Below are 25433 nucleotides of genomic sequence, written 5' to 3' on the forward strand. Positions count from 1 at the left end.
GACTTGAACATAATTCTTAATTAATGCCTTTATAGTTTTTAACATTCAACTTTTTAAATTCGAATTTATATATTCAACTTATCGATCAAGATGCAAAAATTTTCCTTTTTTGTTTAAACACTCAAGTATTGTAATATTAAGGTTGCGGGAAAAAGGGCTTTCTAAAATAAATCATGTTGTTTCTATTATTAAATACAATATGTTATTATATAATCAGAAACATGAAAAGTATTAAGGAACAAGCAGGGCTCGGCAGCTGCGCGTCAGCCGCCTATATGCCTCAGAATATTCAATCTTTTATAGCATAAAAAATCAGCTGAAAGTCTAAACCTCTTTTCAAAAATGTTTTCAAACGGGTTTAAATTTCAGGCTAAGCCACGACAGACGCCCGGCTGTCGAGCCCTGGAACAAGGAGGAAAACATCAAAGTGCGCTTTTGGAAACAAACCAATCGGACAAACAAATATCAATAACTATTGAGTAGCAGCACTTTTCTAATTAGAATCGAATCCATACAAAAAATTTAGTTGAAGCAGCTTAAAGTGCCTGATAAAAAATGACATCATACAATACAAATTACCAATGATAGGCCAGTATACATTTTAGCATTGTTCAACATAAATGTATACTGGTCTATCATTGGTTGTATTGTATAACGTCATTTTTTATTAGGTACTATAAGTTTTGTTTCTTATGAATATAAAATGTGAATTTTGATTCCAATAGGGAATATGATACTTTTAATATTTTATTTAAATTTGGTATTAAATGAATGCGCAAAAAAAACGAAAAAATCTTAGAATATAGAGATCACATGCAGTTGCTAAACTCTCAAAAAATCAATTTAAAACTTTAATAAAAACTTAATGTTTAAAAGATCTTAGTTGTTCCAAACTAGGCTAACACATACATTTTTTCCTGAAAAGTAGAACAAAATTAGTCCCGATATCAGCGAGATTATCTGGACAAAAAAAAAACAGAAAGGCATCATTCTACTTATTAGTTATGATACTATTAGATTAAAAATCTTTTTAAATCTGAACAATAAAAGTTTAACATATTGATAAAATCAAATATTTATAGACACAATATGGTTTCATGCTGAACACAAGAGTCAGACAGACAGGAAGGGAGAACATACAGACATACAGACAACCAGGCACATATGGCTTGAAGAAAATGTAGGTTTTTTTAAAAGAAGCATAGAAAGCAAAATTGGAATAGTTAGAATATATAATGGCAGATATCAATTATTAAGAATTAAATAGTTCTTTCCCGGAATTAAAGATATTAAAGTTACGCTTTTTAGGTGTCTTGAACTATATCTTATTTTTTAATTTTGAGACCCGCATTTCATATAAAAGATGATTTTTTTTACAACTTTCCTTTTTGGCATAAGATTTAAAGATTAGTTCTATAGACTATCTATTGTAAGAGTAAGAGCTACTTCGTACTATATAGAGTAGTAAGGTTTTTTTTGTCTAATGCTTAAGATCTCAGTAACTACTGAAACAATTTTGTTCGCTCACTTAGGTAAACTTCATATAGGTCTTATGATGATTTTAGGCTATCTAATTTTCAGATTTATGTCTTTGAATGGTTTTAATATATTTTTCTTAAGGCCCTATCTTTCTTTTTTAATACAGAGCTGGATCTTTAAATCATTTTAGTGGTGAGCCAGATCGGGGTGAGCCGAATTTCAGCCAATCACAGCACGGCATTTCATAAAATGCTGTGCTCTCATTGGTGGAAAGTTGGCTCACCCCGATCTGGCTTACCACTTAAGTGATTTAAAGATCCAGCTCAGAGCTCCTAAATGCTTAGGGCAGAGTCACTAGTATTAATAAAAAACATAGAATTAATTCAAATAACACATCCAGTTAGTTTCTCCCGTGATAAAAAAACTATTTTTTATTGAAGCTAGATGTGAAGAGCAGAAAAAGAGAGAATTGAGAAAAATTAGTTTGAAATGTCAGGGAGTACGACTCAACAGAATGATCTCAACAATAATCAAAACAAAACAAACAAGTGTTTTAAGGTCAGTGCATCAAATGGATCCTGAATATACGTTATACATTATGACAGGGGAAAAATTCCCATCAATTTTGGTTGCTAACATGGACGTCATTTATTGGTCAGTTCGTTCATCCAGTAAGATGGGAGGGGATGCGGTAAAGGGAGTGGAAGGGGGTTACTTTAGCCAGCTACGATTTTTATCTTACTAGAGTACATGATAATCTGGTGTAAAATCCAATTAATAATAAATCTATTGTGTATCAATAATTTGATTAGAATCGTCGTAAATCTGTCGAAGTCAGGATTATATTACATTCAGGGTCTGGATTTGTACTGTACATATTTTGTAAACATAGGTTCTTCCAGAGTTTTATAAATATCTTTCTCGTATTCATTCGAATCCGGTGGATAGGAACCGGTTCTTATCAATACGAAAAAACTATGTCTAGCATCGTATCATATCCAGTTTTCTACGAATATAAAAATGTACAATCATAAGATTAAACAAGTTTTTTTTATAACTATTAATACGTTTTTTAATAAGGTGTGATAAAATTAAAACCAAATATTAATTTATCATTCTGAAGGAGTATTTCAGTAGTCATTTACCATATGACTTCTTACTATCAAAACAAGGGTATCAACTTGCATATATAAATCAGATATTAGGCAAACGAACATCAACATGATTATAGACGTAAAAATGACATTTTCAATCTTGAACTTTTTTTTACTAGTCTAAACAAAAATTTCAGTTAATAGGATGTAGTGTAATCTTTTCCAAGGTTCGAAACCGATATGACAATTCTAACATGCAGAAACTTACGTTCGTTATGTTCCTACAGACATAAAATTGGGGTTTAACATGTTTTTTTCCCCATACAAACAGACAAGACAGTATGAGGAATCCTAGGAATAGTTCCTTTCGTAACATCGCCCCATAAGGGGCGATTCGTCGTATTTTTAAAATGGCTTTTTATAGGTTATTTTAGGTTAGGTTAGGCTATATTTGGTTAGGTGAGGTTATATTTGGTTAGGTGATTGCCCCACAGGGTTAGGTAATTGGCCCTGCAGGGTAAGAGCCCCAGGAGGGGCTAGAAATAGGAGAAAAGCTACTTTGAAAAATGCGAAGGATCGCCCCATAAGGGGCGATGTTACGAAAGGGACTATACCCGGAATCCTAAGCTTTATAGAATATGCTTTGGACGTTATAATTCACCCTTTTAATTTTTTTCTCTCAGTATGATGGCTTCGAAACCGATTAATATCCGCTGGATTAGAACCGGTTCTAAGGCATAATGGAAAATTATGTACCGTATCGCATTACATCCAGTTTTCTTCGAATATAAAAATGTACAATCATAAGATTGAATCCAGTTTTTTTTAGCCCGTGCTGACTGGTTTTCATCTTATAATTGTACATTTTATATAAGCAAAAAGCTGTTTATAATACAATGCGATAAATAACTATTCTCGTATTCATTCGAATCCGGTGGATAGGAACCGGTTCTCATCCATACGAAAAAACTATGTCTAGCATCGTATTATATCCAGCTTTCTACGAATATAAAAATGTACAATCATAAGATTAAAACCAGTTTTTTTAGCCGGTGCCTTCGGCATCTCGGGGCTAAAAAAACTAGTTTTAAATCTTATAATTGTACATTCTATATCCGCGGAAAGCTGTTTATAATACAATGCGATAAATAACTATTGCTTCAGGTCTGGAAGATTCCAGGTAAAGGGTATGGATGTGTGGCCACAGAAGATCTGGAACCTGGACAGTTAGTTCTACATGATACAGAAATTCTACACCTTAGCCATGATTATAAAGTAGGTTGGATAGGTAGTCATATTAAAGATGTTTGTTTGTTAGTGTATCAATATCAGGTCCCTAAAGTTTTGTCTCATTTTATCTATTTCTAGCGTCTTCGCCCCTAGCCTCTAGGGGCTTTGCCCCAATAGGTAATTAAAAAAATCGTGATGCAACCACTAATTTCAAACTGATTTTAAAAAGAAATTGAGGGGGATTTGTTTTGTTTTTTTGGGGGGGAGTTGGGGGTGTCCCACCCCCAAGAAAATAGCTTAAAACCACAACAGGACCAATAGGTATACACCCTAAAGAGTAGAATCCGATCGGTTCAGTGGTTACCGAGATCTTAAGGGACAGACTGACAGACGGACAGACAGACAGACATACAGACAGACAGACAGACATGGTTCTACTTTGTATAATAAGATAAACCATCTCAAAATCTTTAAATATTTTTGTTCAATCTGAATTTAGTTGTACATCCAGCAGTGTCAAAACTTTTCTACTATAGCATTAACTAAATCAATAATCTCTTTGAGGGGAAGCACTGGTATTTGTAAAATATTTTATTTTTCTTAATCTTTATTATAAACAACTGGTGGAACAATAAATGTAGAATATACGTAGATATTATGACAGAGGATCAATTATGTCATCAATTGAGCTTGCTGTTATGGAACTCATTTATTGGTCAGTTTGTTCATCCAGTAGGAGGGGAGTAGATGAGGTAAAGGGAGTGCAAAGGGAGAATCGTTATTTAGCCTGCTGCTTGTTTCACTATATTAGGGAACATGAAAATCTGGTGTAAGATCCAAGTAATAATATATCCATTGGTGGAACATACGACTTTTTTTTATATTTCTGACCGAGACATTTTCTTATTCAGATTATTGAAAGACACTTTACTATTTTGAACCCCTTCAAGGCTATCAAAACCTTTTTGCAATTAGATAAAGTTTAGAATCCAGGATGAATGTCTCTGTGTGTCTATCAGTCAGTGCTAAAAGATATAAATAACTGCCAGGCCGATATGGTTCTCTTTTATGGTGAAGCTTCATAGGACGAGGAGGATTTTATTTCTTTTGGGAAGTTAATTTAATTTATATTAATTGTTAAATATATGATTAAAATTTATTATACAATTCAGTGGGCAAGAAATCGAGTGTTTTTTTTCTATGTTTGATTTCTTTTTTGGGGATAAATGTACGATCCGCCCCCACTCCCCCCCCCCCTCCAGATCCACCACTTTTACCCCATCCCATTCTTTCTCCTCCTACTGGATTAACAAACTGACCAATAAATGATGTCCATGTTAGCAACCTTAATTTAAGACTATTTTTCCCCTGTCATAATATCCACATATATCCTACATCCATTGTAGTAAATAGTTTGTTTAGCTACCTGCACAGTTTTTAGTTTGACGCCAGGAGAAAATATATTAGTAAATAGTTTGTGTGGCTACCTGCACAGTTTTCAGTTTGACGCCAGGAGAAAATGTTAAAAGAAAATGATTAATGATGAAACTAAATCTTTTATGGTCCCAACCTTTATTCTCCAACCTTTCACTTTACATTATAATTTGTTCTACTTTATTATAAACAAGCAGATACGAACCTGAAGGCCTCTATTGACCCTTAAATGAGGGGAGGGTTTGATTGACCCTCAACTTTTAATTTCAATTTTGAAAAGAATTTTTTTCTCTGTTAGGTCCTGAATTTTAGCGTTTATTTGTCTTTATATTGATTAAAGTTGCGTAAATTCTTGGGCTATTGGCTCTAAGTAATCTTATAAAATGGTTATTTTGAACCCAAATGGTCAATATGAATATTACCCCAAAGCTATACTTGATGAATGTTGCACTTCCTTGTTTTGATGATGTAATCATGGAATGCAATTTTGTCAGGGATATAGGAATAAACAGGACTGACTAGTTCGATACATTTTTTAGGTGAGTTTTCTAATGAATCATTTCCTCTGTATATATTACTTGGGGATTCGCATGTATCATCTAGGAGTAAGAGGGGAGAGGGACGGAGCAGAAAAATAGCCTCAAACATTTCGAATATTTAAAACTTAAGATAGGTTAGGAACATTTCCTGCCCTCTCAAATCTTATTAGTAAAAATAATTTTTTTGGTTGTGGGGACGGGGTGATGGGAAGATAAACATCTTTCGGACGCCTAAAAAAGAAATTTCGAGAATTTTGTTTGTCCCCACAATCCTGGAAAATTTTTATACTTTGCTGCACTGCCAAAATCATTTTATCGTGCCTTCAAAATCTTACTTTTTTTAACAATTTTAGTAGCGCAGCTCTTCTATCACAAAAACGTATGGATGTACGTTCTTCTTAGATCTGTTCGATCATCCCTCAATTGAAGATTGCTACGCAGCTTTGTCTCTTTTGAAATTATCTATAATACAAAGTAGCTTGATGTCTGTCCGTCCGTCCGTCTATCTGTTCCTTAAGATCTCGGTAACTTGTGAACCGATTGGATTCTATCTTTCAAGGAATATACCTACTGGTCCTGTGGTGGTTTTAGGCTTTTTTTTTGGGAGGGGGGGGGACACCCACAACCCCTTCAAAAACCATGGGACACCTCCAATTTTTTTGATTACCTCTTGGGGCGAAGCCGCTAGTATTTTATAAAGTAGTACGTTTTACGTGTGTGTATGACTGTGTCATAAAAGATCTCGCCAACTGCTGGGTCAATTGTTCCAATTTTGAAAAAAGTTCAGTAATGGTAAATGGTTAAAATCCTCCACTTTAGACAAAAACCTCCCCTAACCAGAATGTTATGAAAAGGAATTAAATGAAGAACATCCACTACCATAAGTTAAATTAACTGTTCTTCTCAAGTATGAAAATTTTCAGCTTATTGTAGTTGTGCTACTTATGTAAAGTATTAACCTGGTATTTTTAAGAATATTTGAAAATATGCCAAGTGATAGAGATTTATTGGACAGGGTTACATACATGCATTAATAGCGAAGACTTCTAAAACAATGATTTAGATTAAAAACACTACAAATGGTTTCTAGTTCCTTCCCTTTTTTGTTTCATTTCTAACTTCATATTAGTATCTCTTTGGTTCCTATTTTCCTCTTTCTTCAATATTTTCCCATTTCACTCTCCTTCTCTTTTTTTTCTCTCTATTCCTGTATCCCTGGGTGTAACATTTGTCTATCTATGTGCCAACATATCTCTCTATCAATGGGTGTGACACCTGTCTAAGTATGTGCCAACATATCTCTATATCCCTGGGTGTGACACCTGTCTAACTATGTGCCAACATATATCTATATCTTCTCTGTATCCCTGGGTGTGACACCTGTCTAAGTATGTGCCAACATATCTCTCTATCCCTGGGTGCTAACATATCTCTAACTATGTGCCAACATATCTCTATATCCCTGGGTGTGACACCTGTCTTACTATGTGCCAACATATCTCTATATCTCTGTATCTCAGGTTGTGACACATGTCTAACTATGTGCCAACATATCTCTCTATCCCTGGGTGTGACACCTGTCTAACTATGTGCCAACATATCTCTATATCCCTGGGTGTGACACCTGTATAACTATGTGCTAACATATCTCTATATCCCTGGGTGTAACACCTGTCTAACTATGTGCCAACATATCTCTGTATCCCTGGGTGTGACACCTGTCTAACTATGTGCCACCATATCTCTATATCTCTGTAACCCTGGGTGTGACACCTGTCTAACTATGTGCCAACATATCTGTATATCTCTGTATCCCTGGGTGTGACACCTGTCTAACTATGTGCCAACATATCTCTATATCTCTGTATCCCTGGGTGTGACACCTGTCTAACTATGTGCCAACATATCTGTATATCTCTGTATCCCTGGGTGTGACACCTGTCTAACTATGTGCCAACATATCTCTCTGTATCCCTGGGTGTGACACCTGTCTAACTATGTGCCAACATATCTGTATATCTCTGTATCCCTGGGTGTGACACCTGTCTAACTATGTGCCAACATATCTCTATATCTCTGTATCCCTGGGTGTGACACCTGTCTAACTATGTGCCAACATCTCACTTCATCTCACTCAATTATCTAGCTAACCCTTTATATTTATACATTGGTCATCCCTACTTGGCAATAAAAATTTGTACAATTTATACAATAATTCTTAGTAGCGAAGCTATCTCAAAATAATTGCAATGTTCCCCTCTGCCCTTTCCAACCTTATGGTATTGACCAAAATAAAACCTTGACAATTAAAGCTCATAACCTTAAGTGCAAAATATTAAAAAAAGTATACATAAATAATTATTGCTTTTTATTGATCACCATTGTTCCTCTCTCTTGTCAACATTCAAGCATAATAAATGTTTCAATCAGTCCTTGTGAGTTATTGATACAATTATTTAAAATAGGGCCACTTTTTCTCTTTTGTTATAAGTTAAGAAGCTACTCTATTGCTAGGCTGTATCATTATAATTCGTCACAAAAAATTTGTAAATTCCTTTTAAAATGATGGATTTTGAAAAGATTAGGAGATTTAACCGCTACTAAAAGATATTTAACTGTGTTCACAAACTTTTTATTTATCGATTTATAAAAAAATATTTCGTCACTAGCCTCTATGGCAAGGCGGGGAGAGGTCAGAAAAATGGCCTAAAACCTTTACAGGACATTTATAAAGGGTTTCTTGAAAGGTATAACCCATTCGGACCAGTAATTTCCGAGATCTTTTGCATCAATATAGGATATAAAAAAATAGATGGTTTATTTAATTCTCCTCTTATTTTGTAGTCTAGAAATAGAGAATAATATTAAATGTTTATATCAATATTGATATCAAGGAAAAACTTTTACACATCAATATATTCTAAAACTTTAATATTGCTATTTAATTGGAAACTAAAGATTAATGGGAATGTAGCTACTCTTCATACTTACATGTGATGTGAAACCATAAGTGGGGAAGGCAGGTTTTTCCCATTTGAATTTTAAGTCGGGTATTGAGATTAAAAATTACATCAAGCTTTTACCAACAACAAAATTAATTCGAAAATATCAAGAAACATATACATGATTTTTAGCTGTCGCTGGGGGGGAACACTTAGTAGAATAGACGATCTTTTTATCTGCCCCCCAAATATCATTTTAGATTTTTTTTCGCTTGTAGGGTATACCTCATTCCTCATTTACACCTAAACGAAAGTGGACCATAAACAACTATTTGACATATTTGATTGTTTAAATAAGGATAGTCCTGCACAAGTCTATAGCAATACAAAGGTGATAGAAACTTGTTTTTAAAAAAGCTAAACCAATGAGGGAGGGCGGATTTCTATAGGGGATTAAACATCCTACCAAAAAGATTTATTTCTTAACTTCTTAAAAATGCTATATTATTTCGTGTATTTTTTTCTATTATCTTATACTATTCTAACATTTAAAATTTAGTTTAAGGAGTGGTATCTACGTGGAGAAAGATTGGATGAGTCCTGCAGTGCCATCCTGTTCCGGCAAATATTTGTTATTGTCAGCATATTGTTGGCCACCTACTTTCTTCCATACATAGGTATAAACTCTTTATATTTTTTGGTGATGATTCCTCTGAACAAAAAACAAATACAGTTTAAAAATACAGTTTAAAAGACAATTTTAAAGTGTAATGAAATGTAAACTTATTGAATAAAGTTTGTATTAAATGATTTAAATATGTCTAATTTGACGAGAAATAGCACAAAATATAGCGGGAGATAGCGGTTTTAGTGGCAGTGCAGGTTTTGACACTGTTTCTTCTTTTACCCCGAATATGTAAGCAGCTGTCATGCCAAATTTTAGTGTTCTAGCGTTAGCCTGTTTTAAAGTATAAGAACACATAGGCAAAAAGAATAAATGACCCCCCCCTCCTTTTTATAATTAAATGTAGCTTGATATAAGCAAAGTGTTTGATGGATTTTTTAGGCCACCATTAAAGAGTTGCAATTGCATTTTTTACTTGAAAAAAAGAATGATTGTTTGCCATTCAATGATAAACGCTTATTTCTTATTTCTTATATTTACTTTACACTATGCTAATGTTATTCTATTAATCTAAAATGCACCCATTTAAAAAACCACGCACGCGGCCAATCGAAGCATTTTACCAAATTGCTCCTAAACAATAAGTAGTACAATAAGATGTATAATAGATGTTTAAAATAATGGTCCATTTTCAAAACACCCTTTATAATTTTGTCAGCAGGGGCGTCCAAGCTTTTTTATTGGGGGGGGGGGGGGGTGGGGAGGTAATCACCCCTTAACCCCCCTCCCTTGGACGTCCTTGGATGTCAGATTAATATTGTTGCGCTACTTATATAAAAACTGTCCTTGTTCGATAACGCTTAATTAGGTAAATAATGTTTAATTTTGATGATTGAACCAGCATCTTACAAGCAACAAACTCAAAACTTTCTTAGGAAGAGTTGGGTGGGATAAAAATTGTTTTTGAAAAAATTTTCCTCTATTTATTTTATTCTTTTAACGCCACTCTTGACATCTGTATTATAGCTCCACCACCCCCCCCCCTCTCCCACCCCTTAAACGCTCCTTATCGATTTTGATTTTAGTGGAATGTTAAAAAGGGGTGTGCTTACTGTTTGAAAACCTGTGCACGCCAAATCTTACATAATTGTTTACATAAGTTTTTAATGGACATATAATGATATCTTTTTGAAAGTTGTACAATCAAAATCAGTATTTATAATTTGTTGGGTTTGTTTATGAAATGAAAAGTTTTTACCTGCCCTACTATAAAAGATAAATAAAACTTTAAGTGAAATTTAAGTTTTACCTTTCAAATTGTATATCTTGCATTTGCATTATATTCCAAGTAGAAAGGATGAAAAATTAGTGTAAAATTATATAAAATATAATTTTTTAAATGACATATCCTAAATTATGTTTATTGTTTTGATTTTACAAAATAGAATCTATATATTAGCATTCTGGCTTACACACCCAAGAAATTAAGAAGCAGCATTACAAACAAACATTAATAATATAAGCCTCCTGTATGGCTTCGAAACCGATTAATATCCGTTGGATTAGAACCGGTTGTAAGCTATATTGAAAAATTATGTATAGCATCATAATACAGAAAATTTTCAAAAAAATTTAAATTAAAAAACATAAAATTAATACCCGTATTGTTAGGCCGGGTTTTCGGCCCCTCGGGGCTAAAAAAAAATGGTTTTAATCTAAAAAATTTCACTTTAATATCCGCGGGTAGCTGTCTATAATACAATGCGATAAATAACTATCAATTTGTGTAGGACTTATTCTGATATTCGGAGTACAAAAGATATGGAATGACATCAAAAATGTGCGAAGGTAAAATACTAAACAGTTGGGGAGTTAAATCCATTTTTATAGAGGCAGAAATATGAATACGGTTTTGACCCTCTAAAAAACGTAATCTACCATTCCCCTTTCCCCTCTCTTGGTGATGATATCATCAACGCCGATATGATTTTGTAATATACCATTCCAATTTTGCCTCTCTTGGTGATGATATCATCAATGCAGATACGATTTTTGAAATGTACCATTCCACATTCAAGAGAGGTGAAACTGGAATGGTGGTTTAAACTTTTAACATCGACATAATTGAAATCATACATACTATTTTTAAATTATGTTAATCGTAGGAGTGTATAAAATACTATTTATAATTAATTTTTTTTAATGTAAAATAAAAATAATAACCAGAATATACCCTTACTATTATGTCGTTTTAAATAAGGAAATCAATGCTTATGAATCTGTAAACATAAATGTACCATTCCAGTTTCGCCTCTATTAAAAGTGGAATGGTACATTTCAAAAATCGTATCGGCATTGATGATATTATCACCAAGAGAGGGGAAAGTGGAATGGTAGATTACGTTTTTTAGAAGGTCAAAACCGTAATTATAGATTATATTTCTGCTTCTATAAAAATGGATTCAACTCCCCAACTGTTAAAGAACTCTAAATTCTTGAAAGTTTTCTTTGATAATATTCAGCTTATACCAACAACGAAATTAATTCGAAGGGAAAAAAATCACGAAACCTCTACATGGTTTTCAGCTGTCGTTTGGGGTCAACACTTCTTAGAATTGAGGACCTTTTTACCTGCCCTCCAAGCATTATTTTAGATTTATTTCGCTTGTTGTCTAATCTATACCTTTTTCCTGGAAAATATTACGAGATACCTTTTTTATTATAACAAATTTGTAATGATAATAAATTAACATTAACAGTTTTACCAAACGGTTTACATGGTAAATTCTTGATATATTGTTTTTCCACAAATATTTAATTATAATATCCTTTCTTTTATAGAGATGCTTTTCTTTATTTTGGGTGTTTCTTTTTGAGATTCGTAACGGTTAAAGTAATTAATACATTAAATTATTCATAAGTTTGGCGTTCATAAATTTCATTAACATCTTTGTATAAAAACTATAAAAATGTTGGAAACTAAAACAAATGGAATTTTTTTTCTTAGTAAATTGAATTACCAGAAATCAGCAAGAGAACTTTTACTTGGATTTAACTCTCTTTCCAGGTACTAACTGGAGGCATGGAGGCAGGGATATGAAACTAAAAGGTTTTTTCATCCACTTTGTCTTTCAGTCAAACTAACTTTTATCTTATATTTTTGTCAAAAGAATATGAATCACATGATCATTATTGTTTTAGTTCGATCAATAAACAAGGAGGATTTAGTCGTTTGAAAAGGTCAAGGAAGATGATTAAAGTCCCTACACAGATTATGACGTCATACGATAGAATAGCAAATGAGAGGCCAGTATACACTGTAATTGAACAATGGTAAAATTTATGCTGGCCCCTCATTGGTTATTTTATCGTATGACGTCATAATCTGTGGAAGGACTTTAATCATCTTCAGTTCAAGAACAGTTTCTCTACTTAGAATTGAATATTGTTATTTTATTATAACTATTTTGAACAGCAGAAAAGTTGAATGCAAACTTACATTTCTTCTAGTGCCATATCCCCGTTTCCTGGTACAATCTAACTTTAAATGTCTGCACAGATAGTTTGCTAGAACCATAGAAAAATAGTCTAGAAAGATAGTTTACTAGAATCATAAAAAAGGGTTCTAGAATGATAGTTTGCTAGAATCATAGAAAAATAGTCTAGAGTGATAGTTTGCCAAAATCATAGAAAAATAGTCTAGAGTGATAGTTTGCTAGAATCATAGAAAAATAGTCTAGAGTGATAGTTTGCCAAAAGGGTTTTAGAAGTATAGTTTGCTAGAATCATAGAAAAATAGTCTAGAACAAGAGTGTGTTAGAATCATGAAAATAGTTTATAGTGAAAGTTTCATAGAATCATAGAAAAGTAGTGTAGAGTGATAGTTTGCTAGAATCATAGAAAAATAGTCTAGAGTGATAGTTTGCTAGAATTATAGAAAAATGTTCTAGAATGATAGTTTGCTAGAATCATAGAAAAATAGTCTAGAGTGATAGTTTACTAGAATCCTAAAAAGGGTTCTAGAAGAATAGTTTGCTAGAATCATAGAAAAATAGTCTAGAACAAGAGTGTGTTTAAATCATGAAAATAGTTTATAGTGAAAGTTTGCTAGAATCATAGAAAAGTAGTGTAGAGTGATAGTTTGCAAGAATCATAGAAAAATAGTCTATAGTGATAGTTTGCCAGAATCATAGAAAAATAGTCTAGAATGATAGTTTGCTAGAATTATAGAAAAATAGTCTAGAATGATAGTTTGCTAGAATTATAGAAAAATAGTCTACAGTGATAGTTCGATAGAATAATAGAAAACAATCATATTACCTATTTTCTTAAACTAAATTCACTTGAAGTGTTATAAGATTGATATGAATTTAAATCACTAGAAATCATCCCTATCTCTAACTTATAGAGTACCTGAAGACATCAAAAGAATTGCACCTAATGAAAACATCAAAGGGCAATGGTTTCTGCTATTATAGAACAAACCAACTAAGTATTACAATTTTCACTCTTCATTAGATTATTTATAATTTTTTATAGAAATCAAACTTGATTATTTAAATATGTCTGAAGCCCTTCCAGTAAAGCAAAATTTAAACAAAAAAAGTTGAAACTAATTTGTTTTGGACAGATTTTGATTAGAAAGTGTTCTCATATTTGATGATTTAGCGCCCCCTAAACTTACCTTTATTGGTAGACCAATGGATGAACTTACTTACATGTTAAAGTTAAAGAGCATCTGTGCATCTAAAAAATATATATATATTTTGTAGTGAAGATCAGTCTGCTGTTTGTTCACTTTCCTCCACTCTGTCGACCCCACCAACCAACAGACCACAACAACCCCTGGTTACCCCACCAACAAACAAACCACAGCAACAGCAGGGACAGGGATACATTTTCTGTAAAAAGATTCTTGTAAAATCTTAGTTTCTTAAAAAGTTACAATAAAATCATCACTTTAATTTTCAATTTAACTTTTTTTTATTCTCATGTAGGGTATTTAATTCTAAAGTAAAAATCTAAATAAACTTATTTTTATTTTAGATTCAAATGGTACTTTACTGTACTCACATGATCTTTAATAATGGTTGATTATGCTTTATTATACATCTGAAATGTTTTAGTAACAATAAAAAGAGAGAAATAACAAACTTTTCTAAATCCAATTAAAATTATTATGTGTTTTAATCAAATTTGTATGAGAATATATCTCCCCCTGTGTGCAGTCAGAAAGTTGTGTCATGCAAAATATAATTGCAGTTTTTTGCACCAACTCATTTGCCCTGGAGGATGGTGTCTCTGCCCTCTTTCTTCATGCTTCCAGGTTCAACCATTCTTGCAGGTATACATAATTATTTTTAAAATGCACAGGTTATTCTAAGAGCTCTGTAACTGTGTAATATTTGAAGTACCATTCGGTGTTTTTGTTGTTGAAAATAATCTTCATGTTACAACCTAATTATGATAATTACTTTTGACCCTTTATTTCACCAATCTTACATGTTTTTTTTCTACCCTTTCTAGACCATTATAAAACACTTCCAGTTAACATTCTTTACTTTGTTTCCTGTTATTTTTCATGTTATACAATAATTGTTTTTTTTTTGATTATTCAATCTGTAAATATCATTTCATCTTAATGCATTATGAAAGTTTTTTTTTCTTGGTCTTTAAACTGTCAAAAAGAACTAAAATTTTCTTATTCAACTGCAAAAGCCTGTATTTTTTATGAATTTTTAAAGCTATGCTTTCATGTATTTTATCATGATTCTGGATAAACTTTTTTTCTGTAGTTTGAAAATTAATTAAAAACTTAAAAATGCAATTTTCATCTGCTACGTTATTTTCCATAAAAATTGCAATTTTAAAGATCATTAAAAATTTTACAGTTTAAAACTACGAATATAAATCATGAAAATAAAAAATAGAAAACAATTATTATTAATTTGTTACTTTAAAGACCAAATAACCAATTTCAGCATTTTTAAAACTAAAATATAAAAGTAAACTAATAATTTATATTAGGTAATGGTTAATAATATCAACAAAACACATATATATGCATATTGTATAATATATTGTTTACTCACATTAATCCTTTTTTTTCTCAGGAAGCTTGGGGTTATTAGACTGTAGTTTAAAATTATATCCAAACTTTTGTGAACACCTTATTGCACAATGCCTCACAGACTACCATGGTTTTGAATTTTGTAAACGAATATACATACAAAATACAATATACATTCATATTTATTGTTTAAATCAATAAAAGAGTGATATTGTTTATTATTATCAGGGATGTACATAAATTTATCTTCCATCGTCCTATCCCTTACGATCCCTGCTTTCTCCATTTTTAATTTTGATATAATAAAGCATGGGGTGCAAAACCTGAGCACGAAATTGTGGTAAAATCCCTATAATAATCTTTTGGATCACACTTATCCTCCCCCATCCTCCATCACCACTCGCTTCTCGCACATTAAAAGATTCATCTAATAGATAAAAATAATTAATAAAGGTGAGAAACAATGAGAATTTTCAAAAATAGGACTTCTATATCTCGTAAAACCTGAGCTGAGCTTTTTATAAAGTTTGGGAGGGTTTTAAGTGTTTCATTTGCGATTGAGGTATATTTCCAAAATTGTAAATGAAAACAAATTAAAAGCATAATTTGTATTTCTATTATGATTCTGTTACCAGGCCTTGCCAGGGAGGGAGGGGACATTGGACTTTAAATTATATTTTATAAACACAGTCTCTCATTCGGTGGCCTAAACCTTTGGGGACTTTTAGTAAATCGTGATTAGGTTGTGCAAACCATTAGTATGCAAGAAATCTCCATCAACAATTTAAATCTACAGAAAAGGGGGTTTAAATTTATCATAATTGGGAGTGCAACATAAATTTTCTTATCCCTTATGATCCCTGGCGTTGCACACAAACCTACCCAAGGTTCAAATATTTTATTAAGAGGAGTAAAGCTACTCTATACACGACTCATGAAATTAGAAACATGTAATGTACTATTAAAAACAGGGTTCGGAAGCCGCGCGTAAGCCGCGTGTAAGCCTCAGTGAAATCTTCAATTTATCACTATAAAATTCAGCTGGATGTATAAAACTGCTCTTTAGCAGACAATCCTTCTTTCTGAAATTTCTTTTTCTGTTCACAAGCAGGTTTAAAACTGAGGCTTATGCGCGGCTGAGGCGCGGCTTCCGAACCCTGATTAAAAATGACAACAATATAGAAATATTATTTGGATTTTGGGAATAGCTTTCATAACTCTATATATAGAAAATTTATTTTGTACATAACAAAATTTATGATTGTTACATCTTAATAATCAAATTAGATTATACATTTAAATATCTCGAAATTGTAAAAATTAACTTCCATGCAACTTATTTTCTGTTATTTTATTGCATTTAAAGTAGATATAGATTATTTTCATTATTTACATCTTAATTTTTTTTACTCAACCAAATATTTTGATAATCTTAAATATTCATTAAAATAAATATTAAAAACCTATTTATGTGCCTGTTTGCTCTCTGGTTAAGTTTTGTATTGGTATGCCATGTTTTTGGCTATATAGGTCAACCTTTTAAAAAATATAGAAGAGGGTGTTTACTTTACTCTACTTGCTAAATGAAAAGACACCAATTTACATTTAAAAATCATTGTAAATAGCCTCATATAATGCCACAATTCAAATTAGTTTTTAAGTTCTTAGATCTTAAGTTTTAAGAATTAGTGTGAAAAGCTAAAGTTGACCAGCCAATCTCCTCAAACAATTATAGATGTAGGGAAAAGAAATTAAGCTCAGAATTAGACAACAACATAAATTTAGAAGTAGGAGCTTTTATGCATGGGTGAAATAATATTAAAAAATACAAAGCCACTTGAATGAGACATAAGCAAATTCATTGATCAGTTAAACACGCAAACATCTCACTTCTTTTTTTTATTATGACCATCTCATGTTTTTCTCCTTTCATTGGACCAAAATTTCAATCGCAACATTCTCATTTTAGTATACCATAAAATGTTTCTAACATTCACATTGAATTTCGATTTTAATAGTTATTTATCACGTTGTTTTAAATTATAGACAGCTCTACGCGGATATCAAGATGAAAAGTTAAAAGCTTAAACCAGTTTTGTTAGCCCAGAGGGGACAAAGGCCCAGTCTAACCAAAACTGGTATTAATTTTAAGATTTCTATTTTAACATTAGTAGAAAAAGTCTTTAATACGATGATATACATATATGATTTTTTAGTATTGCTGAGACCTTTTCTAATCCAGCGGATATTGATCGTTCTCGAAGCCATACTGGAATAGTTATTTCTCGCATCCTATTATAAACGGATTTCCGCGGATATAGAATGTATAGAATAGACTGGTTTTTATCTTATGATTGTACATTTCTATATTCGTAGAAAACTGGATATAATTCGATGCTAGACATAGTTTTTTCGTATTGCTGAGAACCGGTTCCTGTCCACCGGATTCGAATGAATACGAGAAATATACTTATCTTCTTTTCCTGAATAGCTCCATAGAAAATAAAGTTTATCCCCTCTGATGATAGAGAAGTAGAGACTTTACATTTCTGTAATTTTTCTGGGAGAAAGGGGACATTGAGCTACATATTATAATGGTCCCCAAACTTTTGTAATCACAATATCTCATTTGTCATCTTGAATACTTTGGGGACTTTTAATAAATATATTGGTGTGTACAGACCTTTAGTATCTAAACCTTTCCACCAGTAATCTTAATCTACAGAATTGATATTTTAGTTTTTCAATTAGCTAAATTTAATGTGAAGCATAGTTTTTGCTCCTCCAACTGAATTTCAATTTTGCACATTTTTAAAAGCGAAGCTTTTCTATAATTAGGGTCAGTCCGTCCGTCCGTAACGATTAGCTATTTTCGTTAATTTAGGCATGTTAGAATTGTCTTATCGATTTCAAATTTTGCATGTTTATTTTATTCCTTTAGTAGTTAGGTACGATTTAGAAAGCGTAGCAACTCTATAATCATTACCAAAATTTCCATTACCATTTTAAACATGTTGATTTTTTTACTTTTTTAACAACAAATCTTTATGTGATCTAATCATCCGATTGATCTGATTTTTGGTATATTGATTCCTGGGACAACAAAGTATAATGTTATAAGCGAAGCAACTCTATAATCAAGTCCTAAATATGTAAGTATGTCCATAAACATTATCCTGTATTAAGCAATTTTTCAACAAATTTACTTACAATTTTGCCTCGACTCTTTTACATTTATATTCTGATTATTTAGTTCTGACACTATATAAGTGTTCATGTCCGTTTGTCCTACCGTTTCAGTGCTTCGCTTTTATGGATGTTGTCATCCATGTTTTCAAATGTTTTTTTTTTAAATCAGGTTTTACCTCTAAAAGAGTGGGAGGAGTTGTTTTATGGACTTGACTCCTTACTTCATTAATTTAGATTTTGGTCGGAACCACCATCAATTTAAAAAATATTTTTTTTTGTGCATTTAATTGTAGTAATTCATGCTTTTTAACTTAAATGAAAAACCTAATCCCTTTTCATTTAATTAAAAAAAACCTCCACTGTAAATATGTAATACCAAAAAAAGAACATATAAGTATAATATCTGTGTATCAATCCTACCCTCACACATGTAAAATATTCCAAGAATATGTGTGAGGTGCAACTTCTCTCAATATTTAATCACAAACATTCATCCTACATTATACATGTTTAGTTTCATAACAACAACTATTATGTCCATTAGGTTAAATTATAAAATGCCTAAATTAACGTTGAAAAGCTATTTGTTACGGATGTACGGGCGGATAGAACCTACATATAGAAAAGCTTTGCTTTAACAAGAATAATTATGTCAAAATTTGTGCAAATTTCCCCTGCTGCAAGAATAGTCATAAATCAGGAGCCAATCCAAGCCGCACTATTTTCAAACTTATTATGATGGCAGCTGATTACTGCAGTCAATTGTACAATTGAACCATATAAATTAATATATAATACATACAGTCAATTCAATAATTAGCTTTTATTTTCAGGCCAAATTGCAGTTTTGTGGGGGATAAACAGAATGGAGTCTTTACTATAAGGTAAGGTTTTTTACCAGAAAAATGAATAATCTTTATGTAAAAGTAACAGGGTGTCTGTATGTCTATTTGTCTACCTATATGTAAGACCTGGACCTTTATGAATCTTCTTATATAGGTCTCTATGAGGTTGACATCTTTTTTAAGGGAGGTTATCTAATAATCTATACTCTCCTAAGATAAGTCACCCCTCCAAAAAATTTCCATTCTCTTTCGAAAAAAATATTGATCACTAACATTTTCAATTTTAGTAAAAAAAGGCTTTTAAAAATACCATGGTATTTTCTCTTTGGATTGTGGAGTTTCAATTACCCCTGACTAAAATAGTTATAAACCTTAGGTACCTTAACCAGTAACAATTTAGCTGTAAATGAGATTGAGAACATATAAGATAGAAATCATTTTACAGAATCTTTGTTCCCCTCCTATTTTGCAATAGAAACAAAACCCATATTCAATTAAGCAGAATTTTAGAACATAAAAGACAAAAAATGTATTGTTTTCTAACAAGGGGTGAAACATAACCTATACTACCTCTTTCCAAAGAAGTAGGGGACAATGGGCTTGTTCCCACTAATTACATAGGTTGTAATTTCGTGTAACATCATCGGGGATGTACATCAATTTATCGGCCATTGTCTTATCCCTTTAGATCCCTGACCTGTTTCCCCCAAATCAATTAATAACATTTATTAATAATAAATACTGGAAAATTAAGTTTGATGACATTTGACTAAACTAAAGGATAACCATGGTTTTGTCCAAGAAGAGAGGGAAATTTGAATGTAAATTAGACTGGTACCCAAATTTTTATAACAATATTATCTTATTAAAAACTTAGGATACTTTTATTGAATCTTGGTAGGATGATTCCTTTATTATAGTGTTCAAAAATAAATCCCATGCTCCACATGTTATTCCAACTAAAAATTCAGGAGGATGAATTCAAGAATAGATTATTAACTTTCTTACCATAAACGACTGACAAACGAACAAAATTAGTATTATAGAAAAGGTTAAAAATTGCAGGAGTTATATTCAAACGGACATACAGACAGAAGTTGTTTCATAGTTGCTTCTATATTGTCCATTTCTAAAAAAAATGGCAGAAAAAAGTTTTCCTATCTTTTTGGTTATAAGATGAAGAAAAAGTTTTGGTATAATCTTTGTTAATACCAAACATATCCTTCAAATTTAACTTTGAACACGTGAGGTAGGGAAAAGGGATAATACATCAGAAGAAAAATATTGTATGATAACTTTTTACCTGTAAAATTTATTTTTGAGATTATTATGCACAAATGATGTTTGACAAAGGAAAACTATGCAAAATGAAACAAATGCTGTTATTTTGAAAGGCGTAAAGTTATCATTTTTTTACTCTTAGTTCGTTCATCCAGAAGGATGGGAGGTGATGTGGAAAGGGGGTGGATGGGGGAACTTTATTTTAGCAATCTGTAAGTTTAAATTAGAGTATGTGATAATCTGGTGTATGATCCAAGTAATAATAATTCTATTAGAAAATATGTATAATGAATCTAAAAACCAATTATTGTATATCTAGGCAATTGCCCCCCCCCCCTTACTTTTCTTTTGTAGACCTTACTTTAATCTTATACTATAAGAATCCATGTCCTTGCTCACTACCTGAGCTAGGTTGAGGCTATAACTTTTAATCATGTTTTAAAACAAGAATGACAACATTCATAAGTAACGAAGAACAAAATAGATTATTAATCATGGATGGGAATACGGACAAGAGCATCTGTTAAAAGCAAGATTAGAAATATATTTGCAAAAAAAATCACGAAACCTTTCTCGTGTATTTTTATATACATATTTTAAAGCATTATTGACAGACCAACGGACAAAGTGAATTACATACTGGATACTCAAATTGGTACAAGAATTTTAAGCCAAAAAATCAGCTGTCTATCTTGAATAGCATAGACTGACTGACAGACGGACTCACATATTAGATTATATAGTAGCGTTGCTACTAACAAGAATGACAACATCACAACTAGCTCAACATACATTCATAATAAAATGGCTCAAAAGCACAAAATATTTCTTGTCTAAAAAATTTTATTTATAGGTAAATACAATTTTTTGTTTTTTCATTTCAAAATATATATTGTAGTTTAAAATACTTATTGTTTTGATGTGTAGAAACAAAATGAACACCTAAATATATCAAATTATTCACATGCTAATCTTATTAATTAATCATATTAGCTACTTAATATGATTTGTATTAATTTAGATAAATTTGTCTGAATTTTATAAAACTAAACTGAATTTTAATTCATATCCACATATCGTGAGGTAGATCGTTTCTTCAAACATGAACCTGTTGCAAGTACGTCTAAGGGGGGAGTATATGGGTAATAAACTCCCCCCCCCTCCCAAAAAAAATTTGCTTCTTTGCTTATTATGACCATTTTCGGTCTTGTACTTCTTAATAAACTAAATAATGTTTTCATGTTTAGTATTCGAGTGACCTGGCGAGTACGGCGTGGAGAGGAGTTGACCATCAGCTATTTGGATAGCTTAGATGAGGGTGGTCCTTGTACAACACAAGATAGGCACAGATATCTTAAGTGGGGATACAGGTAAAGAAACTGGACAAAGTATCTAAAAAATCAGCCATGTGACGTCATAAAAATGAGGAAGATGAGAGGAGAAGTTGGAAAAAAAAACCTAAAACATTCTCGTCTATTTAGGTTGCTAGCATGGACATCATTTATTGGTCAGTTCATTTACCAAGTAGGAGGGAAGGATAGGGTGAAGGATCCAAGTAATCATAATTCTATTCATGTTTTAGATTTGCATGTAATTGTACTGACTGTACAATGCCCAAGATAGAAAGATATCGGACAGATGCTAAGAAACAAAAACTACAACAGCTTATGGATGAATGGAGAACTTCAAATAATCTGCAACTAGATTGGAAAAATATCAAAGAACAGGTAAGGATAAAATGTATTATAACTTAGATGTTGTACCCGATTTCCATGTACTCTGATAAAGAGAAACACGCAGTTGGCTAAAATAACAATACTCCCATCCACCCCCTTTTCCCAATCGTACTAGATGATAGAACTTACCATTAATTGAAGTTCATATTAGCAAGCTAAATTGACGACAAATTTCTGAAGACAATATATCCACGTATATCATATATGCACTGTTAAACATAGCAAATTATAACTGCAAAGGGTTTGAAAATTGAAAAAAAGGAAGTTAAAGTACCAAAAGACAAAGAAATCAGAAACAAAAGAAATTGTATAAAATTGATTGGGGAGGTATTGTCAATATTATAAAAAAGAAAAGGTGAAATAACTATTAAAAAACCCATGAATTACACAGGATGGTGGTGTATGCTGTATAGAACAAAAATTTTTACTATTTTTTTGAAAGTACTTGAATTTTATTTTATTGCATAGAATATGAAGAAATTATTTCAAAGAATTTGACAACATTCTAAAAACTACAGTAAAGCTTTTCATTGTAATATTTAAAATTTAAATATGTATATTTATTTAGTTTTTCTCTATAATTTTAGTTGATACTGTTGGTTCAATTATATGGATGTGGAAAGCCAGAATATATTGTCTCAACTCTTGATATTGCTTGGAATACCTATCAGGTTTATTTTCTCTGGATAAGTAGTTGCTGGATAATAAATCTATAAATATTAATGTATAACCAGACAACTACTATGATCCTCCTGTGGGGGACCATTTACTCCTCCTAGCAAATTTATTTCTGCTTTTTTGTGGCGACTTGTTTGTGTTAATATTCCCGACGCTTTTGGTTGATTTTTAAAGACCCAATTAAAAATCGACACATGGTATTTGGGGTGGGGTCATACAGTTGATTTACCCCCTCTATTGTTTTACTCTAATGTTGCTACTTTTAATTTAATCAATTTGATATGCATAGTCTGCTTGTAAGTTAAATGCACTAACATGAATTTTCACCACTTCTTCTCCACCTAAAAATTAATATATGTACAAAATTTTAGTTTTTCTTTCACAACCCCCGTCCCTTCTTTTTAGAAAAAATTTACAATACCAGTCACTTATTCTTCAGTTCATGTGTTCTTTCATAACATTTGCATTTTCACTTTTTTCCCAATGCAATCCATGTTTTTTACTTTTCTAAACCAAATGTTTAATGACACCTCACGGTCAATTTAAGAACTAAAATCTAAATACTTTTAGAAGGTGGATGGAGAAGACGATATTGAGCTAGAAAAGGTGCTGGCATACATTGCTCTGCACTGGTGTAACATAATATACTCTTCAGAACATACAAACTTCAAACTATGGACAGAGAGGCTACAAAATCTCAATAATGATCAGGAATTTATGTCTTAATATGTGTCTGAAGCATGCACAGTGTGTAAGTCATCTACATATTGAGTTCATAATTACGATTTTGAGCTCATTAATCATGTCAATTAATAGGAGTTGAAAAATATGCCAATTTCTACTATTCGATGCATGCTATTATTAGACATAGTTTGGACAATGAAACAGGCGAAACTCATTACTTTAAATAACCTACAGATAAATAATCGTTCAATAAATAAACCACTGTTTCTTTAATAATTCTTTAATTGGTTAAGACATAAATTATCCCTAGAGAAAAGAAGCAACCAATGTAAATATATCAAAGAACAGAGCTTTTGCTACAAAACTGCTCAGAATCCATCAAATCAGACTTAGCTATTCAAATCAATGAAAAGAAATAAAAACGCAGTTGATAGTTTGATTAAAATAATTTCAAATAAAAGACTTCATTTTGAGAAGGTGCATGCACAGAGATTGGTGTTGGCATTTTGGGGATTTTGGAAAAGGATGTCCTGTTCCATTTTTTACTAAGGCACTCAAATGTAAAATGTTGAAATGCAAATTATGATTTAATAACAGAGTAGCTGCGCTACTAGTTTATAGTTATAATTGTTATGAATAGTTTGCTCAAAATTGTGATATTTTTTTATTAAAAAAATCATACTGTGTATGATTAAATTTTGCTTAAATATACTAGAATAGAATTTATTTATTATTACAATACATTTAAATATTGGTTTTACATAATAAAATCACATTATAAATTGCATAGCATGGAGTAAATAAGCCTTGTATTACGTTAGATTTGCCTTTTAAATTGATTACATTTTAACAATCTTTTTAATCGGTAACTTTTTTTATCTTTAGGGAAAAAGGGCTTTAAATATATTATCAAAGCTTTCTGGTAGTTTCTTATGAAAAAATATATACCTAATTTTAGTTATGCGTATGTTGATTATAAGGTTGATAAATAATAAAAATATTATTAAAGTTTTAAAGTTATTTTTTTATGCATTTACTTATTCATTACAACAATTTAACAACGTAATTTCTAAGACATTACCAACTTTTCCATAAATCAAACATTATTAGTGATCTTTAGTGATAAATAACGGACGATATGTTGATGCGCCACCCCAATTACGATAAACAAAATTACATCTTTTGTTCAGATAATTGAATAAGTTTAGAAACTATCCCCAATGAAGATAATAAAAGTACCCAAATTCGACGAATCTGTCGGCAAAGTTTTATATTAGTTTTATTTTACTGGTTTTTGTTTATATCCTTCTCGACTTTTCCTCAAAATACAAATTAATTCTTAAAACTAATATGAATGTCTAAATGTCGTCTTAAGCAAAAAAATAATCCGCGGCAAATGCGCAAATAAACACAGCAGACGGTTTCAACATACCTGTTAGGTGGATTTAAAAAAATTAAAATTACTATTATAAAACTGTAAATTACGTAATATAATACGTATATTAAGTATCATTTTTAAACAACTGTAAACTTGTTTTAAAACTAGGCGTTTTAGATTATATGTGAGATGGAAACGATAAAGGTTTTACTCCGCAAAAAATAATAAA

The 25433-nt window shown here is 31.5% G+C and overlaps 1 protein-coding gene across 1 annotated transcript; it reads left to right on the plus strand.

Annotated features, from left to right (window-relative positions):
- Positions 1-1078: 1078 nt before the first annotated feature.
- Positions 1079-23868, plus strand: LOC145312391 (uncharacterized). Its single transcript, XM_080151629.1, has 13 exons — positions 1079-1180; positions 1920-2037; positions 3738-3848; positions 9278-9395; positions 11134-11191; positions 12351-12410; positions 14116-14223; positions 14568-14687; positions 19436-19486; positions 21976-22098; positions 22311-22455; positions 23052-23135; positions 23713-23868. The coding sequence occupies exons 2-13, from the start codon at positions 1969-1971 to the stop codon at positions 23866-23868; spliced, it is 1203 nt and encodes a 400-aa protein (XP_080007755.1). The 5' UTR covers positions 1079-1180; positions 1920-1968.
- Positions 23869-25433: the final 1565 nt, after the last annotated feature.

Source organism: Acartia tonsa, chromosome 2 (genome assembly GCF_053477335.1).
Source record: "Acartia tonsa isolate MP-2025a chromosome 2, ASM5347733v1, whole genome shotgun sequence".
NCBI lineage: Eukaryota > Metazoa > Arthropoda > Copepoda > Calanoida > Acartiidae > Acartia > Acartia tonsa.